At 46.4% G+C, this 25619-nt stretch overlaps 1 protein-coding gene across 1 annotated transcript in view; it reads left to right on the top strand.

The window, feature by feature from the left end:
• Positions 1–612: 612 nt before the first annotated feature.
• The window catches only part of LOC139566172 (excitatory amino acid transporter 5-like), a 72414-nt gene continuing 47407 nt past the window's right edge, over positions 613–25619 (top strand). The window contains exons 1-8 of the mRNA XM_071387160.1: positions 613–777; positions 2144–2223; positions 2596–2811; positions 6209–6462; positions 6699–6798; positions 7169–7597; positions 7699–7833; positions 8391–8505. Of these exons, the coding sequence (XP_071243261.1) occupies positions 613–777; positions 2144–2223; positions 2596–2811; positions 6209–6462; positions 6699–6798; positions 7169–7597; positions 7699–7833; positions 8391–8505 (1494 nt within the window). The remainder of the gene's footprint in view (positions 778–2143; positions 2224–2595; positions 2812–6208; positions 6463–6698; positions 6799–7168; positions 7598–7698; positions 7834–8390; positions 8506–25619) is intronic.

The raw sequence follows: 25619 nt of genomic DNA, 5'->3' as shown, positions 1-25619 counted from the left end.
AATAAGACATAATGGGTTATTAATGGGAGTGAGACCTCAGTGTCAGAGACTGCTACTGACCTAGAACCTGCTAATGCCATGTGTGCGTGCGTGCGTGCGTGCGTGCGTGTGTGTGCCTGAGTCTATAGGAAGCATTATTTTCAAGGGCTTAATCTCCTGAAGGAGACGGAGGTTTACAGAGACTTACTTTGTCCACTTCTTCTCTGACAGCCGTTTAGATCAGAAGGTGTTTGACTGGCTGATTCTCTGGTTGGACGTACAGATAGCCAGTCCTGCTGCATCGTCAGCTATCCTTTAGTTTCTGCAATGGCCGGGATCGGTCCTTAGTGATTTCACTGCCTTGACTCACCACATGAACCTTTTAGAGCGGGAATCCACTTAAAGCTTTTGGAGTTTTCTTGTGAACCGTCAAGGAGGACTAGAGACATATTTCAAGCCAGGACAGGATACTGAACAGGGACCTAAATGGAATAAGGAGGGACCCACCAGTGACTCGCGACCCATCGGTTTGGGAATCATTCATTGACTAGACGTAAGGCAGGACCTTGGGCCACCGGGCCTATCTCTTCACTCCTCTCTTTCCTTCAGCCTGTGGAGTAACTGGGCCTCAGGATGGAGTGTATAAAGCACATTATAAAGAGCATGGTCTCTGTGAAGGTTTGGGCGTACATCAAGGGCTACTGTAAACGCAACGGGTTGCTGACGCTATCGGTCATCGCCGTGGTTTCCGGCTGTGTGCTCGGCTTCTCCCTCCGCAGCTTCAACCTCTCCACGCAGGTACGGAGGCGCGCACACACACACACACACAGCTATTGAGCCATGCAACAAGGTTTTGGTTCTAGTGGGCCTAAGGTTTATACCACTCAGGCATTCTACAGAGAGATGAGATGAGCTCTGGGTCTTAGACAGGGTGATAGTGTTAACACCGAGGGCTCTGGGTCTTAGACAGGGGGATAGTGTTAACACCGAGGGCTCTGGGTCTTAGACAGGGGGATAGTGTTAACACCGAGGGCTCTGGGTCTTAGACAGGGGGATAGTGTTAACACTGAGGGCTCTGGGTCTTAGACAGGGTGATAGTATTAACACAGAGGGCTCTGGGTCTTAGACAGGGGGATAGTGTTAACACCGAGGGCTCTGGGTCTTAGACAGGGGGATAGTATTAACACAGAGGGCTCTGGGTCTTAGACAGGGGGATAGTGTTAACATCGAGGGCTCTGGGTCTTAGACAGGGGGATAGTGTTAACACCGAGGGCTCTGGGTCTTAGACAGGGGGATACTATTAACACAGAGGGCTCTGGGTCTTAGGCAGGGTGATAGTGTTAACACCGAGGGCTCTGGGTCTTAGACAGGGGGATTATATTAACACAGAGGGCTCTGGGTCTTAGGGAGGGTGATAGTGTTAACACTGAGGGCTCTGGGTCTTAGACAGGGGGATAGTGTTAACACAGAGGGCTTTGGGTCTTAGACAGAGGAGAGAGTGACCAGCAAGACACTTTCACACAACATAAAACCCTGACTCACAAAGCTTGTACCATATTGTTGACATGGGAAACTACTCTGACTGCAGATTGATAACTGCTGTATTGAATTCAGAACAGATGCAATGCAACAATATCAACTGAGCCATAACCTGCACATCCCAGTTATACAGTAGTGATTCAGCCAGCTAGGTAGAGGCTGGACTTCTCAACCGCTCTACCTGGGTCAATAGTAGCCATGGTGATCCAACCCTTGACATCCACTATTTCAGTAGTGGATTAATGGGTCAGCAGCTTCTCATTATCTGACGCACTATTGTAATCTGCATCCCCGCTAACCTCAACCTGTCACCAAATACACAGTATCAAGCATAGCCCAATGGGAAAGCACGTCACCTGAGAATGATTGATTGAACTTTATTAGTCATGAAAAATCATGTAACACAATGTAAAACCAAAAATATATAACACACCATGCACCAGACCAAGAAGTGGGTTTGACTTAGCTGGCCTGGTACAATGGAACTAATAGAATAGTCCCTAAAGTGCAAACGTTGCACACCTCATGTATTTGAAAGTATTTTACCAACTGTATGTATTTGCCCCAGGTCTGCCATGTACAGCATGTCCCCTGACCCAGAGTGCTGTGTGTCTCCCCTTTCCAGGCAAAGATCTACTTCTCGTTCCCTGGAGAACTGCTGATGAGGATGTTGAAGATGCTGATCCTGCCTCTCATCACGTCCAGGTAACACATCATCACTACTGTCTGTTCCCCATGTCCCTACTGCTCTTCTCCCTGGTCTACACCACAACCCATGCTACTTCAATAGAACGCTCGATACATTATAATGGAATAAAATGCTAATCGAATACTTGATGGATTCTAATGGAATACAACACTAAATGAATACTCTAGGAGTTCTAAAGAAACAGAATGCTATCAGAATGCTGTACGAATCCTGATGAAATAGAACTCCGAGAGCATTCATAGCATTCTAACGGAAAAAAGCGCTAAATGAAATAGCTGATTAAATAGAATGCTATCAGAATACTCTCTGAATTCGAATAAAACAGAACATGAACTGAATGCTCCTCTGAATCCTAACTCCGTGGCCAGTCTGATGTCGGGGCTGTCAGCCATGGACACTAAGGCCAGCGGGCGGCTGGGGGTGCTAACCATCACCTACTACCTGTGGACCACCTTCATCGCTGTCATCGTCGGCATCATCCTGGTGCTGGTCATCCACCCTGGTACGGGCACAGAGAAGGACGGGCACAGAGGAGGGTCAGGGCCCGTTATGACTTCTGCTGACGCTCTGCTGGACCTCATCAGGTACGTATGCACACAAGCAAGCATTTACGCACACACGGACGCACGCATGCAAACACACACGGACAGACACACGCACACAAATGCGCACGTGTGCACATACACATGTTGAAGTATCTTGAGAGGCATAATAGAATAGCTTGGTCAACAGACACATTGCCTGTATCAGTAGTTGGCTGTACCAGATTCCTGAATTTCCTGTCTTTAGTCAGTCTAAGATGTTTAGCGCCCATCTTTTCATCCTTAACCCTTTTAGCTAACTCTTCCCCAAATCGTAAACCTAACCTTAACCTTTTAACTTAACTCCTAAACTTAACCCTAACCTTAACCCCTAACCCCTAGCCTAGCTAACGTTAGCCAGCTAGCTAAAATTAGCCACCTAGCCACCTTGCTAGAATTTCGTAACATATCATACTTTTTATAAATTTGTAACACATAATACAAATTGTATTCGTAGCATATCATACGAAATGGGTGTTAGACATCCACAAATGAATACATACATTACAAAACGTAACATATCATACTACATGGTCTGTCCCGGATTTACGTACAGAATAATACGAAATGCTCTGAGACCAGGTTGGGGATTCAATCAAAGGCACGTTGGAAAAGGCACGTATGCTTGAGCTGGAATCCGCCGTGTTTACCATGAATGCAATATCCACCAACGTCAGGAAACTTGCCTTTACAAGTTTATGGTTTAAACTTAGCTGAGGAAAACTGGAGTTCACTGAGTTCACTGGTTGGCTGGTGTATTTATGGGTTAATCCACACAAACCCCGACAGGAAGAATCAAATCTAAAATATTTGATTCTTTCAAACGTCCGTGTTAGCAGAGCAGTCAGAATCTGTTGCCTGAGCCTTGTGGAAATCTGGAATCCCGTCCCATGAGGGATGTTAAGACCCTGCTCGCTAAATAGCCTGCTAATACTGACTCTTCAAGGAATCAGATCTGTTCTTTTTTTGTAACCAGCAGTGTTGTGGTTCTGTGTGGATTTAATCATTTTAAACCAGTAAACCAGTACAGAACCAGTAAACTCCAGTCCACCCCAGTCCCCCTAGTACAGCTAAATACAGCTACCTGGAAGTGTGTATTAAGTAGGGGGTCTTTAGGTTGTAAATAGCATTTAAAACAGCAACACCAGTACAAGGTCATTTAGCTCACGTGGCTTGAGGGATTTGCACATTTGGGACTATTCTATTGGTTATATTGTTCACATTCACTTCTGAAACAAGTCAACCCTCCAGCGGGCCATGTTAATAATAGGCATCATTGGGGGAGAGTGGGGCAAGTTGAGCCATTTTTTACATTCAGTATCACTCAGTCTAGGGAAATACATCATTATCTCTAACAAAGATACTGTATCTACATATATTTCAGCAGGTATCCCTGGAAAAACAGAGCTTTTCCAAAACAAAGTGGTCTCTTGGCACAACTTACCCTGGGTATGGGGGTAAGTTAAGACGCCTACAAATTTCTCTACTGAATGAAAAATTACCACTACCTTATTAAAGATACTACCATGTCTATCTTTATTTCCCAAACACAATTCAACACAATTCAACCCTAACCCTAACCCTAACCATAACCCTAACCTAACCCAACACAATCAAATATTTTGATCATTTTAAGCATCTTTTAACACAGGCTTAACACCTAATTAACACTGTACTTTTTAAAACTATTTTAACATAGACCAGGCCCTGTTGTTACCTCATATTCCAACAATAATGCAAGCATTATGAAACCTCTAACACAATACATTAATTTGACTTGGTGAAAATCCATTTTCCAAAATCCTTCACAGATTCCATAAAATCATGACATCCTAAATATTTGGTCAAATTATACATTTGGTTTATACATTATACATTATACATTTGTTTCTAGGAAACATTGGTTTCCTAGAAACAAGGGTGGCTCGACTTACCCCTTTGGCTCAACGTACCCCAGTGACGACTAAGTCTCTATCTTCTCCGAACACACCGTGTCCTAAATGCTTTACCCAGAACACACTGCAGGGAGGTCGAGGACCGGCAGTGGCTTAGGCCCTCCATGTGAAGAATCCTCCAAAGCCCAGAGGATTATGGGTATTTTTAGTGAAAGCTGTGTACCTGCGGGCGGATGTAGGCTGTATGACTGTCAGAGGTGCTTTAGATCATTTGTCACGTCTGATAGGCTGACTGGCCCCGGGGCAGTGGCTGTAACATGATCCTTTATGAATAAACCAGGACTCCTAATGATGAGGACTCTTAACCACCAACACAGGCAACCAGCCTGGAGATGTTACCACATTGTGACATCATTCTGACAACTTTATTATTTCGACATGCTAATTAGGAAGACTGCAGAACAGCTGAAACATTTTGACGTTGCAGGAGAATACGAGACCAACTATGAAGAGAAGTCTTTTGGTCAACAACGACCCTAGTCAGAGCAACGACTTTGGCTTTTGGGAAATGTAACCTTTTGGTTTCCTTGTGTCTATCTACAAGTTTTGTGGTTTGGTTGACAGCTTAAAGGGATACTTCTGGATTTTGGCAATGAGGCCCTTTGTCTACTTCCCCAGAGTCAGATGAACTCGTGGAAACCATGTTTATGCCTCTGTGTCCAGTATGAAGGAAATTAGAGGTCGTTTCACAAGCCAACGCTAACCAGCGTTAGCACAATGACTGGAAGTCTATGAGTATCTGCCAGCATGCTCTCTGTCCAGGGTCTTGTTACGTCTTTCTGAGACAGGGGACCTCTTGGCTTCTGGCCGGACCAGGAGAAATTGACCCTACTCAGGGTAAAATTGAGACGATAACAGAAAGCAGATACCCCAACCTTCTGACATGTTATATGCTCAGTGTGACAGGACAGGGCTACCGGAACACAGGGTCAGCTACCGGAACACAGGGTCAGCTACCGGAACACAGGGTCAGCTACCGGAACACCGGGTCAGCTACCGGAACACAGGGTCAGCTACCGGAACACAGGGTCAGCTACCGGAACACAGGGTCAGCTACCGGAACACAGGGTCAGCTACCGGAACACAGGGTCAGCTACCGGAACACAGGGTCAGCTACCGGAACACAGGGTCAGCTACCGGAACACAGGGTCAGCTACCGGAACACAGGGTCAGCTACCGGAACACAGGGTCAGCTACCGGAACACAGGGTCAGCTACCGGAACACAGGGTCAGCTACCGGAACACAGGGTCAGCAGAATAGAATAGATTGTCCACCTGAAGGTAGAGATTTCACTTAAAAAATCGGAACAAATCATATATGACAATACAACATCACACATCATATAAACAGTTTTATTATCATCCCCATTACTCAGGGAATAACTCCAATCATATCCAATAATGTTGTAGACTTTATGGTTTACAGGTTATTCTCCCTTTGACAGGAACATGATTCCCTCCAATCTGATAGAGGCAACATTTCAACAGTACCGTACAGACCTGGTGCCCATAGTGGCCTCCAGTTTGGTGGAGTCCCAGGCCAACTACGTCTACGTGATGCCCGACCACAACAACCCTCAGCTGGGCCACCCTGTCTTCCTGGAGATCACCCCAGCTCCAGACATCAAGTACAAGATTGTCCCTGGCCACAGCTCTGGCATGAACGTACTGGGGATTGTCATCTTCTCTGCTACTATGGGTGAGACACACACACACACATACAGTATGCATGAATGAACACACACAAATGACACACTGGATACACGAGTACACACACACACGCCCTTCCAATCACGCCTGCTTCTGACCCTGTGTGTTTTCTCTGTGCAGGCCTGCTCCTGACCCTGTGTGTTTTCTCTGTGCAGGCCTGCTCCTGACCCTGTGTGTTTTCTCTGTGCAGGCCTGCTCCTGACCCTGTGTGTTTTCTCTGTGCAGGCCTGCTCCTGGGGAAGATGGGCGAGAGAGGCGCTCCATTGGTCAATGTGTGTCAGTGTGTCAACGAGTGTGTTATGAAGATCATCAATGCTGCCATGTGGTGAGTTGTTGGGACACACACAGCAAAGTCACCTGTCTGAACTCTCCTTCACATGTAAAGGTCTGGTAATCTTGATCTGGAGGATTGAGAATGGGAGGATTCATTTAGATTGAGATTAGAAGTGGATCTCACCAACACATCTTCCTCCCTCCCCCCTCCCCCTTAGTCATTAGCTCAGTATATGTCTGCATTTCAGGTGTGGCAGGTCATCAAGGTGAGCCAGGTCAACCCAAAGCTGCTTGAGTTCTTAGGAAGCCCAAAACACAGGTGGCATGACAACACCTGGTGGACAGAGACAGAATCACAAGGGCCCGTTGCTTGCTTGCCTCATTTATTTTGAGGTATTTATAATTTATTGATCTTTTTCCAGGTATTTCCCTTTCGGCATTGTGTTCCTGGTAGCAGGGAAGATCCTGGACATGCATGACCCCGCCCACCTGGGAGAGAAGCTGGGGATGTACTTCATCACAGTGTTAGCCGGCCTGTTTGTCCACGGACTCATCCTGCTGCCGCTCTTCTACTTTGTAATCACACGCAAAAACCCCTTCACCTACATCAGAGGCCTGTTACAGGCTCTGGTCATCGCCCTGGCAACCTCCTCCAGTTCCGCCACCCTGCCCATCACCATGAAGTGTCTATTGGAGAACTGTGGAGTGGACAGACAGATCGCCAGGTTTGTCCTTCCAGTGGGAGCCACCATCAACATGGACGGGACAGCCCTCTACGAGGCCGTGGCAGCCATTTTTATCGCTCAGGTCAACGAGTACGAACTGGACTTTGGTCAGCTGGTCACCATCAGGTCAGGACTGTCTACACAAGAGCTCTCTCTGTTACTCTCTTAGTTACTTTCTGTCACAGCAACCACACACACACACCCTGACCCTGCTCTTGTTTCTTCAGTATCACAGCAACAGCGGCCAGTATCGGGGCTGCTGGGATTCCGCAGGCGGGCCTGGTTACCATGGTGATCGTCTTGACCTCTGTGGGGCTGCCGCCCGCTGACATCACACTGATCGTGGCCATCGACTGGGTCCTGTAAGTGTCTGACCGTGAGAGTGTTTGTGGACTGGGTCCTGTAAGTGTCTGACCGTGAGAGTGTTTGTGGACTGGGTCCTGTAAGTGTCTGACCGTGAGAGTGTTTGTGGACTGGGTCCTGTAAGTGTCTGACCGTGAGAGTGTTTGTGGACTGGGTCCTGTAAGTGTCTGACCGTGAGAGTGTTTGTGGACTGGGTCCTGTAAGTGTCTGACCGTGAGAGTGTTTGTGGACTGGGTCCTGTAAGTGTCTGACCGTGAGAGTGTTTGTGGACTGGGTCCTGTAAGTGTCTGACCGTGAGAGTGTTTGTGGACTGGGTCCTGTAAGTGTCTGACCGTGAGAGTGTTTGTGGACTGGGTCCTGTAAGTGTCTGACCGTGAGAGTGTTTGTGGACTGGGACCTGTAAGTGTCTGACCGTGAGAGTGTTTGTGGACTGGGTCCTGTAAGTGTCTGACCGTGAGAGTGTTTGTGGACTGAGTCCTGTGGCCATCTGACAGAACCCCACCATAGATACTTTAAACAGTACATCTAAGTTCCCTCTGTTGGTTGTGTCTGGCAGGGATCGTTTCCGGACCATGATCAATGTGTTGGGAGACGCCCTGGCTGCAGGCATCATGTGTCACCTCTGTAAGAAGGACTTTGAGAGGAGGGAGTCAAACGCTAACTCTGCCCGGGTAACAACTACATACCACCTTTACACTGACCCCAGCCCTAACCCCTCTACAATACAACTCTATACCACCTTTACACTGACCCCAGCCCTAACCCCTCTACAATACAACTCTATACCACCTTTACACTGACCCCAGCCCTAACCCCTCTACAATACAACTCTATACCACCTTTACACTGACCCCAGCCCTAACCCCTCTACAATACAACTATATACCACCTTTACACTGACCCCAGCCCTAACCCCTCTACAATACAACTATATACCACCTTTACACTGACCCCAGCCCTAACCCCTCTACAATACAACTATATACCACCTTTACACTGACCCCAGCCCTAACCCCTCTACAATACAACTATATACCACCTTTACACTGACCCCAGCCCTAACCCCTCTACAATACAACTATATACCACCTTTACACTGACCCCAGCCCTAACCCCTCTACAATACAACTATATACCACCTTTACACTGACCCCAGCCCTAACCCCTCTACAATACAACTACATACCACCATTACACTGACCCCAGCCCTAACCCATCTACAATACAACTATATACCACCTTTACACTGACCCCAGCCCTAACCCCTCTACAATACAACTATATACCACCTTTACACTGACCCCAGCCCTAACCCCTCTACAATACAACTATATACCACCTTTACACTGACCCCAGCCCTAACCCCTCTACAATACAACTATATACCACCATTACACTGACCCCAGCCCTAACCCCTCTACAATACAACTATATACCACCATTACACTGACCCCAGCCCTAACCCCTCTACAATACAACTATATACCACCTTTACACTGACCCCAGCCCTAACCCCTCTACAATACAACTATATACCACCTTTACACTGACCCCAGCCCTAACCCCTCTACAATACAACTATATACCACCATTACACTGACCCCAGCCCTAACCCCTCTACAATACAACTATATACCACCATTACACTGACCCCAGCCCTAACCCCTCTACAATACAACTACATACCACCTTTACACTGACCCCAGCCCTAACCCCTCTACAATACAACTATATACCACCATTACACTGACCCCAGCCCTAACCCCTCTACAATACAACTATATACCACCATTACACTGACCCCAGCCCTAACCCCTCTACAATACAACTATATACCACCATTACACTGACCCCAGCCCTAACCCCTCTACAATACAACTCTATACCACCTTTACACTGACCCCAGTCCCTAACCCCTCTACAATACAACTATATACCACCTTTACACTGACCCCAGCCCTAACCCCTCTACAATACAACTATATACCACCATTACACTGACCCCAGCCCTAACCCCTCTACAATACAACTATATACCACCATTACACTGACCCCAGCCCTAACCCCTCTACAATACAACTACATACCACCTTTACACTGACCCCAGCCCTAACCCCTCTACAATACAACTATATACCACCATTACACTGACCCCAGCCCTAACACCTCTACAATACAACTATATACCACCATTACACTGACCCCAGCCCTAACCCCTCTACAATACAACTATATACCACCATTACACTGACCCCAGCCCTAACCCCTCTACAATACAACTCTATACCACCTTTACACTGACCCCAGCCCTAACCCCTCTACAATACAACTCTATACCACCTTTACACTGACCCCAGCCCTAACCCCTCTACAATACAACTATATACCACCTTTACACTGACCCCAGTCCCTAACCCCTCTACAATACAACTCTATACCACCTTTACACTGGCCCCAGTCCCTAACCCCTCTACAATACAACTATATACCACCTTTACACTGACCCCAGTCCCTAACCCCTCTACAATACAACTACATACCACCTTTACACTGGCCCCAGTCCCTAACCCCTCTACAATACAACTATATACCACCTTTACACTGACCCCAGTCCCTAACCCCTCTACAATACAACTATATACCACCATTACACTGACCCCAGTCCCTAACCCCTCTACAATACAACTCTATACCACCATTACACTGACCCCAGCCCTAACCCCTCTACAATACAACTCTATACCACCTTTACACTGACCCCAGTCCCTAACCCCTCTACAATACAACTATATACCACCATTACACTGACCCCAGTCCCTAACCCCTCTACAATACAACTATATACCACCATTACACTGACCCCAGTCCCTAACCCCTCTACAATACAACTCTATACCACCATTACACTGACCCCAGCCCTAACCCCTCTACAATACAACTCTATACCACCTTTACACTGACCCCAGTCCCTAACCCCTCTACAATACAACTATATACCACCATTACACTGACCCCAGTCCCTAACCCCTCTACAATACAACTCTATACCACCTTTACACTGACCCCAGTCCCTAACCCCTCTACAATACAACTACATACCACCTTTACACTGACCCCAGCACTAACCCCTCTACAATACAACTACATACCACCTTTACACTGACCCCAGCACTAACCCCTCTACAATACAACTCTATACCACCTTTACACTGACCCCAGCCCTAACCCCTCTACAATACAACTCTATACCACCATTACACTGACCCCAGTCCCTAACCCCTCTACAATACAACTACATACCACCTTTACACTGACCCCAGCACTAACCCCTCTACAATTCAACTACATACCACCTTTACACTGACCCCAGCACTAACCCCTCTACAATACAACTCTATACCACCTTTACACTGACCCCAGCACTAACCCCTCTACAATACAACTATATACCACCTTTACACTGACCCCAGCCCGAACCCCTCTACAATACAACTCTATACCACCTTTACACTGACCCCAGCCCTAACCCCTCTACAATACAACTATAGACCACCTTTACACTGACCCCAGTCCCTAACCCCTCTACAATACAACTATAGACCACCTTTACACTGACCCCAGCCCCAACCCCTCTACAATACAACTACATACCACCTTTACACTGACCCCAGCCCTAACCCCTCTACAATACAACTATAGACCACCTTTACACTGACCCCAGTCCCTAACCCCTCTACAATACAACTATAGACCACCTTTACACTGACCCCAGCCCCAACCCCTCTACAATACAACTACATACCACCTTTACACTGACCCCAGCCCTAACCCCTCTACAATACAACTATAGACCACCTTTACACTGACCCCAGTCCCTAACCCCTCTACAATACAAATATAGACCACCTTTACACTGACCCCAGCCCTAACCCCTCTACAATACAACTACATACCACCTTTACACTGACCCCAGCCCTAACCCCTCTACAATACAACTATAGACCACCTTTACACTGACCCCAGCACTAACCCCTCTACAATACAACTACATACCACCTTTACACTGACCCCAGGCCTAACCCCTCTACAATACAACTACATACCACCTTTACACTGACCCCAGCCCTAACCCCTCTACAATACAACTATAGACCACCTTTACACTGACCCCAGCACTAACCCCTCTACAATACAACTACATACCACCTTTACACTGACCCCAGCACTAACCCCTCTACAATACAACTACATACCACCTTTACACTGACCCCAGGCCTAACCCCTCTACAATACAACTACATACCACCTTTACACTGACCCCAGCACTAACCCCTCTACAATACAACTATATACCACCTTTACACTGACCCCAGGCCTAACCCCTCTACAATACAACTACATACCACCTTTACACTGACCCCAGCACTAACCCCTCTACAATACAACTATAGACCACCTTTACACTGACCCCAGCCCTAACCCCTCTACAATACAACTACATACCACCTTTACACTGACCCCAGCACTAACCCCTCTACAATACAACTACATACCACCTTTACACTGAGCCCAGCACTAACCCCTCTACAATACAACTACATACCACCTTTACACTGACCCCAGCACTAACCCCTCTACAATACAACTCTATACCACCTTTACACTGACCCCAGCACTAACCCCTCTACAATACAACTACATACCACCTTTACACTGACCCCAGCACTAACCCCTCTACAATACAACTATATACCACCTTTACACTGACCCCAGCACTAACCCCTCTACAATACAACTCTATACCACCTTTACACTGACCCCAGCACTAACCCCTCTACAATACAACTACATACCACCTTTACACTGACCCCAGCACTAACCCCTCTACAATACAACTCTATACCACCTTTACACTGACCCCAGCCCTAACCCCTCTACAATACAACTATATACCACCTTTACACTGACCCCAGCACTAACCCCTCTACAATACAACTCTATACCACCTTTACACTGACCCCAGCACTAACCCCTCTACAATACAACTACATACCACCTTTACACTGACCCCAGCACTAACCCCTCTACAATACAACTCTATACCACCTTTACACTGACCCCAGCCCTAACCCCTCTACAATACAACTATATACCACCTTTACACTGACCCCAGCACTAACCCCTCTACAATACAACTCTATACCACCTTTACACTGACCCCAGCACTAACCCCTCTACAATACAACTACATACCACATTTACACTGACCCCAGCACTAACCCCTCTACAATACAACTCTATACCACCTTTACACTGACCCCAGCACTAACCCCTCTACAATACAACTACATACCACCTTTACACTGACCCCAGCACTAACCCCTCTACAATACAACTCTATACCACCTTTACACTGACCCCAGCCCTAACCCCTCTACAATACAACTATATACCACCTTTACACTGACCCCAGCACTAACCCCTCTACAATACAACTCTATACCACCTTTACACTGACCCCAGCACTAACCCCTCTACAATACAACTACATACCACCTTTACACTGACCCCAGCACTAACCCCTCTACAATACAACTCTATACCACCTTTACACTGACCCCAGCCCTAACCCCTCTACAATACAACTATATACCACCTTTACACTGACCCCAGCCCTAACCCCTCTACAATACAACTACATACCACCTTTACACTGACCCCAGCACTAACCCTTCTACAATACAACTACATACCACCTTTACACTGACCCCAGCACTAACCCCTCTACAATACAACTCTATACCACCTTTACACTGACCCCAGCACTAACCCCTCTACAATACAACTACATACCACCTTTACACTGACCCCAGTCCTAACCCCTCTACAATACAACTCTATACCACCTTTACACTGACCCCAGTCCCTAACCCCTCTACAATACAACTCTATACCACCTTTACACTGACCCCAGCCCTAACCCCTCTACAGTACAACTCTAAACTACCTTTACACTGACCCCAGCACTAACCCCTCTACAATACAACTATATACTACCTTTACACTGACCCCAGCACTAACCCCTCTACAATACAACTCTATACCACCTTTACACTGACCCCAGCACTAACCCCTCTACAATACAACTACATACCACCTTTACACTGACCCCAGTCCTAACCCCTCTACAATACAACTCTATACCACCTTTACACTGACCCCAGTCCCTAACCCCTCTACAATACAACTCTATACCACCTTTACACTGACCCCAGCCCTAACCCCTCTACAGTACAACTCTAAACTACCTTTACACTGACCCCAGCACTAACCCCTCTACAATACAACTATATACTACCTTTACACTGACCCCAGCACTAACCCCTCTACAATACAACTATATACCACCTTTACACTGACCCCAGCACTAACCCCTCTACAATACAACTCTATACCACCTTTACACTGACCCCAGCACTAACCCCTCTACAATACAACTATATACCACCTTTACACTGACCCCAGCACTAACCCCTCTACAATACAACTACATACCACCTTTACACTGACCACAGCCCTAACCCCTCTACAATACAACTATATACTACCTTTACACTGACCCCAGCCCTAACCCCTCTACAATACAACTATATACCACCTTTACACTGACCCCAGCCCTAACCCCTCTACAATACAACTACATACCACCTTTACACGGACCCCAGCCCTAACCCCTCTACAATACAACTATATACCACCTTTACACTGACCCCAGCCCTAACCCCTCTACAATACAACTACATACCACCTTTACACTGACCCCAGCCCTAACCCATCTACAATACAACTATATACCACCATTACACTGACCCCAGCCCTAACCCCTCTACAATACAACTACATACCACCATTACACTGACCCCAGCCCTAACCCATCTACAATACAACTATATACCACCTTTACACTGACCCCAGCCCTAACCCCTCTACAATACAACTATATACCACCTTTACACTGACCCCAGCCCTAACCCCTCTACAATACAACTATATACCACCTTTACACTGACCCCAGCCCTAACCCCTCTACAATACAACTATATACCACCTTTACACTGACCCCAGCCCTAACCCCTCTACAATACAACTATATACCACCATTACACTGACCCCAGCCCTAACCCCTCTACAATACAACTATATACCACCATTACACTGACCCCAGCCCTAACCCCTCTACAATACAACTATATACCACCTTTACACTGACCCCAGCCCTAACCCCTCTACAATACAACTATATACCACCTTTACACTGACCCCAGCCCTAACCCCTCTACAATACAACTATATACCACCATTACACTGACCCCAACCCTAACCCCTCTACAATACAACTATATACCACCATTACACTGACCCCAGCCCTAACCCCTCTACAATACAACTACATACCACCTTTACACTGACCCCAGCCCTAACCCCTCTACAATACAACTATATACCACCATTACACTGACCCCAGCCCTAACCCCTCTACAATACAACTATATACCACCATTACACTGGCCCCAGCCCTAACCTCTCTACAATACAACTATATACCACCATTACACTGACCCCAGCCCTAACCCCTCTACAATACAACTCTATACCACCTTTACACTGACCCCAGTCCCTAACCCCTCTACAATACAACTATATACCACCTTTACACTGACCCCAGCCCTAACCCCTCTACAATACAACTATATACCACCATTACACTGACCCCAGCCCTAACCCCTCTACAATACAACTATATACCACCATTACACTGACTCCAGTCCCTAACCCCTCTACAATACAACTACATACCACCTTTACACTGGACCCAGTCCCTAACCCCTCTACAATACAACTATTTACCACCTTTACACTGACCCCAGTCCCTAACCCCTCTACAATACAACTATATACCACCATTACACTGACCCCAGTCCCTAACCCCTCTACAATACAACTCTATACCACCATTACACTGACCCCAGCCCTAACCCCTCTACAATACAACTCTATACCACCTTTACACTGACCCCAGTCCCTAACCCCTCTACAATACAACTATATACCACCATTACACTGACCCCAGTCCCTAACCCCTCTACAATACAACTATATACCACCATTACACTGACCCCAGTCCCTAACCCCTCTACAATACAACTCTATACCACCATTACACTGACCCCAGCCCTAACCCCTCTACAATACAACTCTATACCACCTTTACACTGACCCCAGTCCCTAACCCCTCTACAATACAACTATATACCACCATTACACTGACCCCAGTCCCTAACCCCTCTACAATACAACTCTATACCACCTTTACACTGACCCCAGTCCCTAACCCCTCTACAATACAACTACATACCACCTTTACACTGACCCCAGCACTAACCCCTCTACAATACAACTACATACCACACCTTTACACTGACCCCAGCACTAACCCCTCTACAATACAACTCTATACCACCTTTACACTGACCCCAGCCCTAACCCCTCTACAATACAACTCTATACCACCTTTACACTGACCCCAGTCCCTAACCCCTCTACAATACAACTACATACCACCTTTACACTGACCCCAGCACTAACCCCTCTACAATACAACTACATACCACCTTTACACTGACCCCAGCACTAACCCCTCTACAATACAACTCTATACCACCTTTACACTGACCCCAGCACTAACCCCTCTACAATACAACTATATACCACCTTTACACTGACCCCAGCCCTAACCCCTCTACAATACAACTCTATACCACCTTTACACTGACCCCAGCCCTAACCCCTCTACAATACAACTATAGACCACCTTTACACTGACCCCAGTCCCTAACCCCTCTACAATACAACTATAGACCACCTTTACACTGACCCCAGCCCCAACCCCTCTACAATACAACTACATACCACCTTTACACTGACCCCAGCCCTAACCCCTCTACAATACAACTATAGACCACCTTTACACTGACCCCAGTCCCTAACCCCTCTACAATACAACTATAGACCACCTTTACACTGACCCCAGCCCCAACCCCTCTACAATACAACTACATACCACCTTTACACTGACCCCAGCCCTAACCCCTCTACAATACAACTATAGACCACCTTTACACTGACCCCAGTCCCTAACCCCTCTACAATACAAATATAGACCACCTTTACACTGACCCCAGCCCTAACCCCTCTACAATACAACTACATACCACCTTTACACTGACCCCAGCCCTAACCCCTCTACAATACAACTATAGACCACCTTTACACTGACCCCAGCACTAACCCCTCTACAATACAACTACATACCACCTTTACACTGACCCCAGGCCTAACCCCTCTACAATACAACTACATACCACCTTTACACTGACCCCAGCCCTAACCCCTCTACAATACAACTATAGACCACCTTTACACTGACCCCAGCACTAACCCCTCTACAATACAACTACATACCACCTTTACACTGACCCCAGCACTAACCCCTCTACAATACAACTACATACCACCTTTACACTGACCCCAGGCCTAACCCCTCTACAATACAACTACATACCACCTTTACACTGACCCCAGCACTAACCCCTCTACAATACAACTATATACCACCTTTACACTGACCCCAGGCCTAACCCCTCTACAATACAACTACATACCACCTTTACACTGACCCCAGCACTAACCCCTCTACAATACAACTATAGACCACCTTTACACTGACCCCAGCCCTAACCCCTCTACAATACAACTACATACCACCTTTACACTGACCCCAGCACTAACCCCTCTACAATACAACTACATACCACCTTTACACTGACCCCAGCACTAACCCCTCTACAATACAACTACATACCACCTTTACACTGACCCCAGCACTAACCCCTCTACAATACAACTACATACCACCTTTACACTGACCCCAGCCCTAACCCCTCTACAATACAACTCTATACCACCTTTACACTGACCCCAGCACTAACCCCTCTACAATACAACTCTATACCACCTTTACACTGACCCCAGCACTAACCCCTCTACAATACAACTCTATACCACCTTTACACTGACCCCAGCACTAACCCCTCTACAATACAACTCTATACCACCTTTACACTGACCCCAGCACTAACCCCTCTACAATACAACTCTATACCACCTTTACACTGACCCCAGCACTAACCCCTCTACAATACAACTCTATACCACCTTTACACTGACCCCAGCACTAACCCCTCTACAATACAACTATATACCACCTTTACACTGACCCCAGCACTAACCCCTCTACAATACAACTCTATACCACCTTTACACTGACCCCAGCCCTAACCCCTCTACAATACAACTATATACCACCTTTACACTGACCCCAGCACTAACCCCTCTACAATACAACTCTATACCACCTTTACACTGACCCCAGCACTAACCCCTCTACAATACAACTACATACCACCTTTACACTGACCCCAGCACTAACCCCTCTACAATACAACTCTATACCACCTTTACACTGACCCCAGCCCTAACCCCTCTACAATACAACTATATACCACCTTTACACTGACCCCAGCACTAACCCCTCTACAATACAACTCTATACCACCTTTACACTGACCCCAGCACTAACCCCTCTACAATACAACTACATACCACCTTTACACTGACCCCAGCACTAACCCCTCTACAATACAACTCTATACCACCTTTACACTGACCCCAGCCCTAACCCCTCTACAATACAACTATATACCACCTTTACACTGACCCCAGCACTAACCCCTCTACAATACAACTCTATACCACCTTTACACTGACCCCAGCACTAACCCCTCTACAATACAACTACATACCACCTTTACACTGACCCCAGCACTAACCCCTCTACAATACAACTCTATACCACCTTTACACTGACCCCAGCCCTAACCCCTCTACAATACAACTATATACCACCTTTACACTGACCCCAGCACTAACCCCTCTACAATACAACTCTATACCACCTTTACACTGACCCCAGCACTAACCCCTCTACAATACAACTACATACCACCTTTACACTGACCCCAGCACTAACCCCTCTACAATACAACTCTATACCACCTTTACACTGACCCCAGCCCTAACCCCTCTACAATACAACTATATACCACCTTTACACTGACCCCAGCACTAACCCCTCTACAATACAACTCTATACCACCTTTACACTGACCCCAGCACTAACCCCTCTACAATACAACTACATACCACCTTTACACTGACCCCAGCACTAACCCATCTACAATACAACTCTATACCACCTTTACACTGACCCCAGCCCTAACCCCTCTACAATACAACTATATACCACCTTTACACTGACCCCAGCACTAACCCCTCTACAATACAACTCTATACCACCTTTACACTGACCCCAGCACTAACCCCTCTACAATACAACTACATACCACCTTTACACTGACCCCAGCACTAACCCCTCTACAATACAACTCTATACCACCTTTACACTGACCCCAGCACTAACCCCTCTACAATACAACTACATACCACCTTTACACTGACCCCAGCACTAACCCCTCTACAATACAACTCTATACCACCTTTACACTGACCCCAGCCCTAACCCCTCTACAATACAACTATATACCACCTTTACACAGACCCCAGCACTAACCCCTCTACAATACAACTCTATACCACCTTTACACTGACCCCAGCACTAACCCCTCTACAATACAACTACATACCACCTTTACACTGACCCCAGCACTAACCCCTCTACAATACAACTCTATACCACCTTTACACTGACCCCAGCCCTAACCCCTCTACAATACAACTATATACCACCTTTACACTGACCCCAGCACTAACCCCTCTACAATACAACTATATACTACCTTTACACTGACCCCAGTCCCTAACCCCTCTACAATACAACTCTATACCACCTTTACACTGACCCCAGCCCTAACCCCTCTACAATATAACTATATACTACCTTTACACTGACACCAGCCCTAACCCCTCTACAATACAACTATATACCACCTTTACACTGACCCCAGCACTAACCCCTCTACAATACAACTATATACCACCTTTACACTGACCCCAGCCCTAACCCCTCTACAATACAACTACATACCACCTTTACACTTCCCCAGCCCTAACCCCTCTACAATACAACTCTATACCACCTTTACACTGACCCCAGCCCTAACCCCTCTACAATACAACTATATACCACCTTTACACTGACCCCAGCCCTAACCCCGCTACAATACAACTATATACCACCTTTACACTGACCCCAGCCCTAACACCTCTACAATACAACTATATACTACCTTTACACTGACCCCAGCCCTAACCCCTCTACAATACAACTATATACCACCTTTACACTGACCCCAGCCCTAACCCCTCTACAATACAACTATATACCACCTTTACACTGACCCCAGCACTAACCCCTCTACAATACAACTATATACCACCTTTACACTGACCCCAGCCCTAACCCCTCTACAATACAACTACATACCACCTTTACACTTTCCCCAGCCCTAACCCCTCTACAATACAACTCTATACCACCTTTACACTGACCCCAGCCCTAACCCCTCTACAATACAACTATATACCACCTTTACACTGACCCCAGCCCTAACCCCGCTACAATACAACTATATACCACCTTTACACTGACCCCAGCCCTAACCCCTCTACAATACAACTATATACTACCTTTACACTGACCCCAGCCCTAACCCCTCTACAATATAACTATATACTACCTTTACACTGACACCAGCCCTAACCCCTCTACAATACAACTATATACCACCTTTACACTGACCCCACCACTAACCCCTCTACAATACAACTATATACCACCTTTACACTGACCCCAGCCCTAACCCCTCTACAATACAACTACATACCACCTTTACACTTTCCCCAGCCCTAACCCCTCTACAATACAACTCTATACCACCTTTACACTGACCCCAGCCCTAACCCCTCTACAATACAACTATATACCACCTTTACACTGACCCCAGCCCTAACCCCGCTACAATACAACTATATACCACCTTTACACTGACCCCAGCCCTAACCCCTCTACAATACAACTATATACTACCTTTACACTGACCCCAGCCCTAACCCCTCTACAATATAACTATATACTACCTTTACACTGACACCAGCCCTAACCCCTCTACAATACAACTATATACCACCTTTACACTGACCCCAGCACTAACCCCTCTACAATACAACTATATACCACCTTTACACTGACCCCAGCCCTAACCCCTCTACAATACAACTACATACCACCTTTACACTTTCCCCAGCCCTAACCCCTCTACAATACAACTCTATACCACCTTTACACTGACCCCAGCCCTAACCCCTCTACAATACAACTATATACCACCTTTACACTGACCCCAGCCCTAACCCCGCTACAATACAACTATATACCACCTTTACACTGACCCCAGCCCTAACCCCTCTAAAATACAACTATATACTACCTTTACACTGACCCCAGCCCGAACCCCTCTACAATACAACTATATACCACCTTTACACTGACCCCAGCCCTAACCCCTCTACAATACAACTATATACCACCTTTACACTGACCCCAGCACTAACCCCTCTACAATACAACTATATACCACCTTTACACTGACCCCAGCCCTAACCCCTATACAATACAACTCTATACTACCTTTACACTGACCCCAGCCCTAACCCCTCTACAATACAACTACATACCACCTTTACACTGACCCCAGCCCTAACCCCTCTACAATACAACTATAAACCACCTTTACACTGACCCCAGCCCTAACCCCTCTACAATACAACTATATACCACCTTTACACTGACCCCAGCCCTAACCCCTCTACAAAACAACTATATACCACCTTTACACTGACCCCAGCCCTAACCCCTCTACAATACAACTATATACCACCTTTACACTGACCCCAGCCCTAACCCCTCTACAATACAACTATATACCACCTTTACACTGACCCCAGCCCTAACCCCTCTACAATACAACTCTATACTACCTTTATACTGACCCCAGCCCTAACCCCTCTACAATACAACTATATACTACCTTTACACTGACCCCAGCCCTAACCCCTCTACAATACAACTATATACCACCTTTACACTGACCCCAGCCCTAACCCCTCTACAATACAACTATATACTACCTTTACACTGACCCCAGCCCTAACCCCTCTACAATACAACTATATACCACCTTTACACTGACCCCAGCCCTAACCCCTCTACAATACAACTATATACCACCTTTACACTGACCCCAGCACTAACCCCTCTACAATACAACTATATACCACCTTTACACTGACCCCAGCCCTAACCCCTCTACAATACAACTCTATACCACCTTTACACTGACCCCAGCCCTAACCCCTCTACAATACAACTATAAACCACCTTTTCACTGACCCCAGCCCTAACCCCTCTACAATACAACTATATACCACCTTTACACTGACCCCAGCACTAACCCCTCTACAATACAACTACATACCACCTTTACACTGACCCCAGCCCTAACCCCTCTACAATACAACTACATACCACCTTTACACTGACCCCAGCCCTAACCCCTCTACAATACAACTCTATACCACCTTTACACTGACCCCAGCCCTAACCCCTCTACAATACAACTACATACCACCTTTACACTGACCCCAGCCCTAACCCCTCTACAATACAACTACATACCACCTTTACACTTTCCCCAGCCCTAACCCCTCTACAATACAACTACATACCACCTTTACACTGACCCCAGCCCTAACCCCTCTACAATACAACTATATACCACCTTTACACTGACCCCAGCCCTAACCCATCTACAATACAACTATATACCACCTTTACACTGACCCCAGCCCTAACCTCTCTACAATACAACTATATACAAACTTTACACTGACCCCAGCACTAACCCATCTACAATACAACTATATACCACCTTTACACTGACCCCAGCCCTAACCCCTCTACAATACAACTCTATACTACCTTTACACTGACCCCAGCCCTAACCCCTCTACAATACAACTATAAACTACCTTTACACTGACCCCAGCCCTAACCCCTCTACAATACAACTACATACCACCTTTACACTGACCCCAGCCCTAACCACTCTACAATACAACTCTATACCACCTTTACACTGACCCCAGCCCTAACCCATCTACAATACAACTACATACCACCTTTACACTGACCCCAGCCCTAACCCCTCTACAATACAACAATATACCGAATTTACACTGACCCCAGCCCTAACCCCTCTACAATACAACTATATACCACCTTTACACTGACCCCAGCCCTAACCCCTCTACAATACAATTCTATACTACCTTTACACTGACCCCAGCCCTAACCCCTCTACAATACAACTATATACTACCTTTACACTGACCCCAGCCCTAACCCCTCTACAATACAACTACATACCACCTTTACACTGACCCCAGCCCTAACCACTCTACAATACAACTCTATACCACCTTTACACTGACCCCAGCCCTAACCCATCTACAATACAACTACATACCACCTTTACACTGACCCCAGCCCTAACCCCTCTACAATACAACTATATACCACCTTTACACTGACCCCAGCCCTAACCCCTCTACAATACAACTATATACTACCTTTACACTGACCCCAGCCCTAACCCCTCTACAATACAACTATATACCACCTTTACACTGACCCCAGCCCTAACCCCTCTACAATACAACTATATACTACCTTTACACTGACCCCAGCCCTAACCCCTCTACAATACAACTATATACCACCTTTACACTGACCCCAGCCCTAACCCCTATACAATACAACTCTATACTACCTTTACACTGACCCCAGCCCTAACCCCTCTACAATACAACTCTATACTATCTTTACACTGACCCCAGCCCTAACCGCTCTACAATACTACTACATACCACCTTTACACTGACCCCAGCCCTAACCACTCTACAATACAACTACATACCACCTTTACACTGACCCCAGCCCTAACCCATCTACAATACAACTATATACCACCTTTACACTGACCCCAGCACTAACCCATCTACAATACAACTACATACCACCTTTACACTGACCCCAGCCCTAACCCCTCTACAATACAACTACATACCACCTTTACACTGACCCCAGCACTAACCCATCTACAATACAACTACATACCACCTTTACACTGACCCCAGCCCTAACCCCTCTACAATACAACTACATACCACCTTTACACTGACCCCAGCCCTAACCCCTCTACAATACAACTACATACCACCTTTACACTGACCCCAGCACTAACCCATCTACAATACAACTACATACCACCTTTACACTGACCCCAGCCCTAACCCCTCTACAATACAACTACATACCACCTTTACACTGACCCCAGCCCTAACCCCTCTACAATACAACTATATACCACCTTTACACTGACCCCAGCCCTAACCCCTCTACAATACAACTCTATACTACCTTTACACTGACCCCAGCCCTAACCCCTCTAGAATACAACTATATACTACCTTTACACTGACCCCAGCCCTAACCCCTCTACAATACAACTACATACCACCTTTACACTGACCCCAGCCCTAACCACTCTACAATACAACTCTATACCACCTTTACACTGACCCCAGCCCTAACCCCTCTACAATACAACTATATACCACCTTTACACTGACCCCAGCCCTAACCCCTCTACAATACAACTATATACTACCTTTACACTGACCCCAGCCCTAACCCCTCTACAATACAACTATATACCACCTTTACACTGACCCCAGCCCTAACCCCTCTACAATACAACTATATACTACCTTTACACTGACCCCAGCCCTAACCCCTCTACAATACATCTATATACCACCTTTACACTGACCCCAGCCCTAACCCCTATACAATACAACTCTATACAACCTTTACACTGACCCCAGCCCTAACCCCTCTACAATACAACTACATACCACCTTTACACTGACCCCAGCACTAACCCATCTACAATACAACTACATACCACCTTTACACTGACCCCAGCCCTAACCCCTCTACAATACAACTATATACTACCTTTACACTGACCCCAGCCCTAACCCCTCTACAATATAACTATATACTACCTTTACACTGACACCAGCCCTAACCCCTCTACAATACAACTATATACCACCTTTACACTGACCCCAGCACTAACCCCTCTACAATACAACTATATACCACCTTTACACTGACCCCAGCCCTAACCCCTCTACAATACAACTACATACCACCTTTACACTTTCCCCAGCCCTAACCCCTCTACAATACAACTCTATACCACCTTTACACTGACCCCAGCCCTAACCCCTCTACAATACAACTATATACCACCTTTACACTGACCCCAGCCCTAACCCCGCTACAATACAACTATATACCACCTTTACACTGACCCCAGCCCTAACCCCTCTACAATACAACTATATACTACCTTTACACTGACCCCAGCCCTAACCCCTCTACAATACAACTATATACCACCTTTACACTGACCCCAGCCCTAACCCCTCTACAATACAACTATATACCACCTTTACACTG

The sequence above is a fragment of the Salvelinus alpinus genome, chromosome 38 (genome assembly GCF_045679555.1).
Source record: "Salvelinus alpinus chromosome 38, SLU_Salpinus.1, whole genome shotgun sequence".
In the NCBI taxonomy this organism is placed as follows: domain Eukaryota; kingdom Metazoa; phylum Chordata; class Actinopteri; order Salmoniformes; family Salmonidae; genus Salvelinus; species Salvelinus alpinus.
This window is presented reverse-complemented; position numbering and strand designations above follow the sequence as displayed.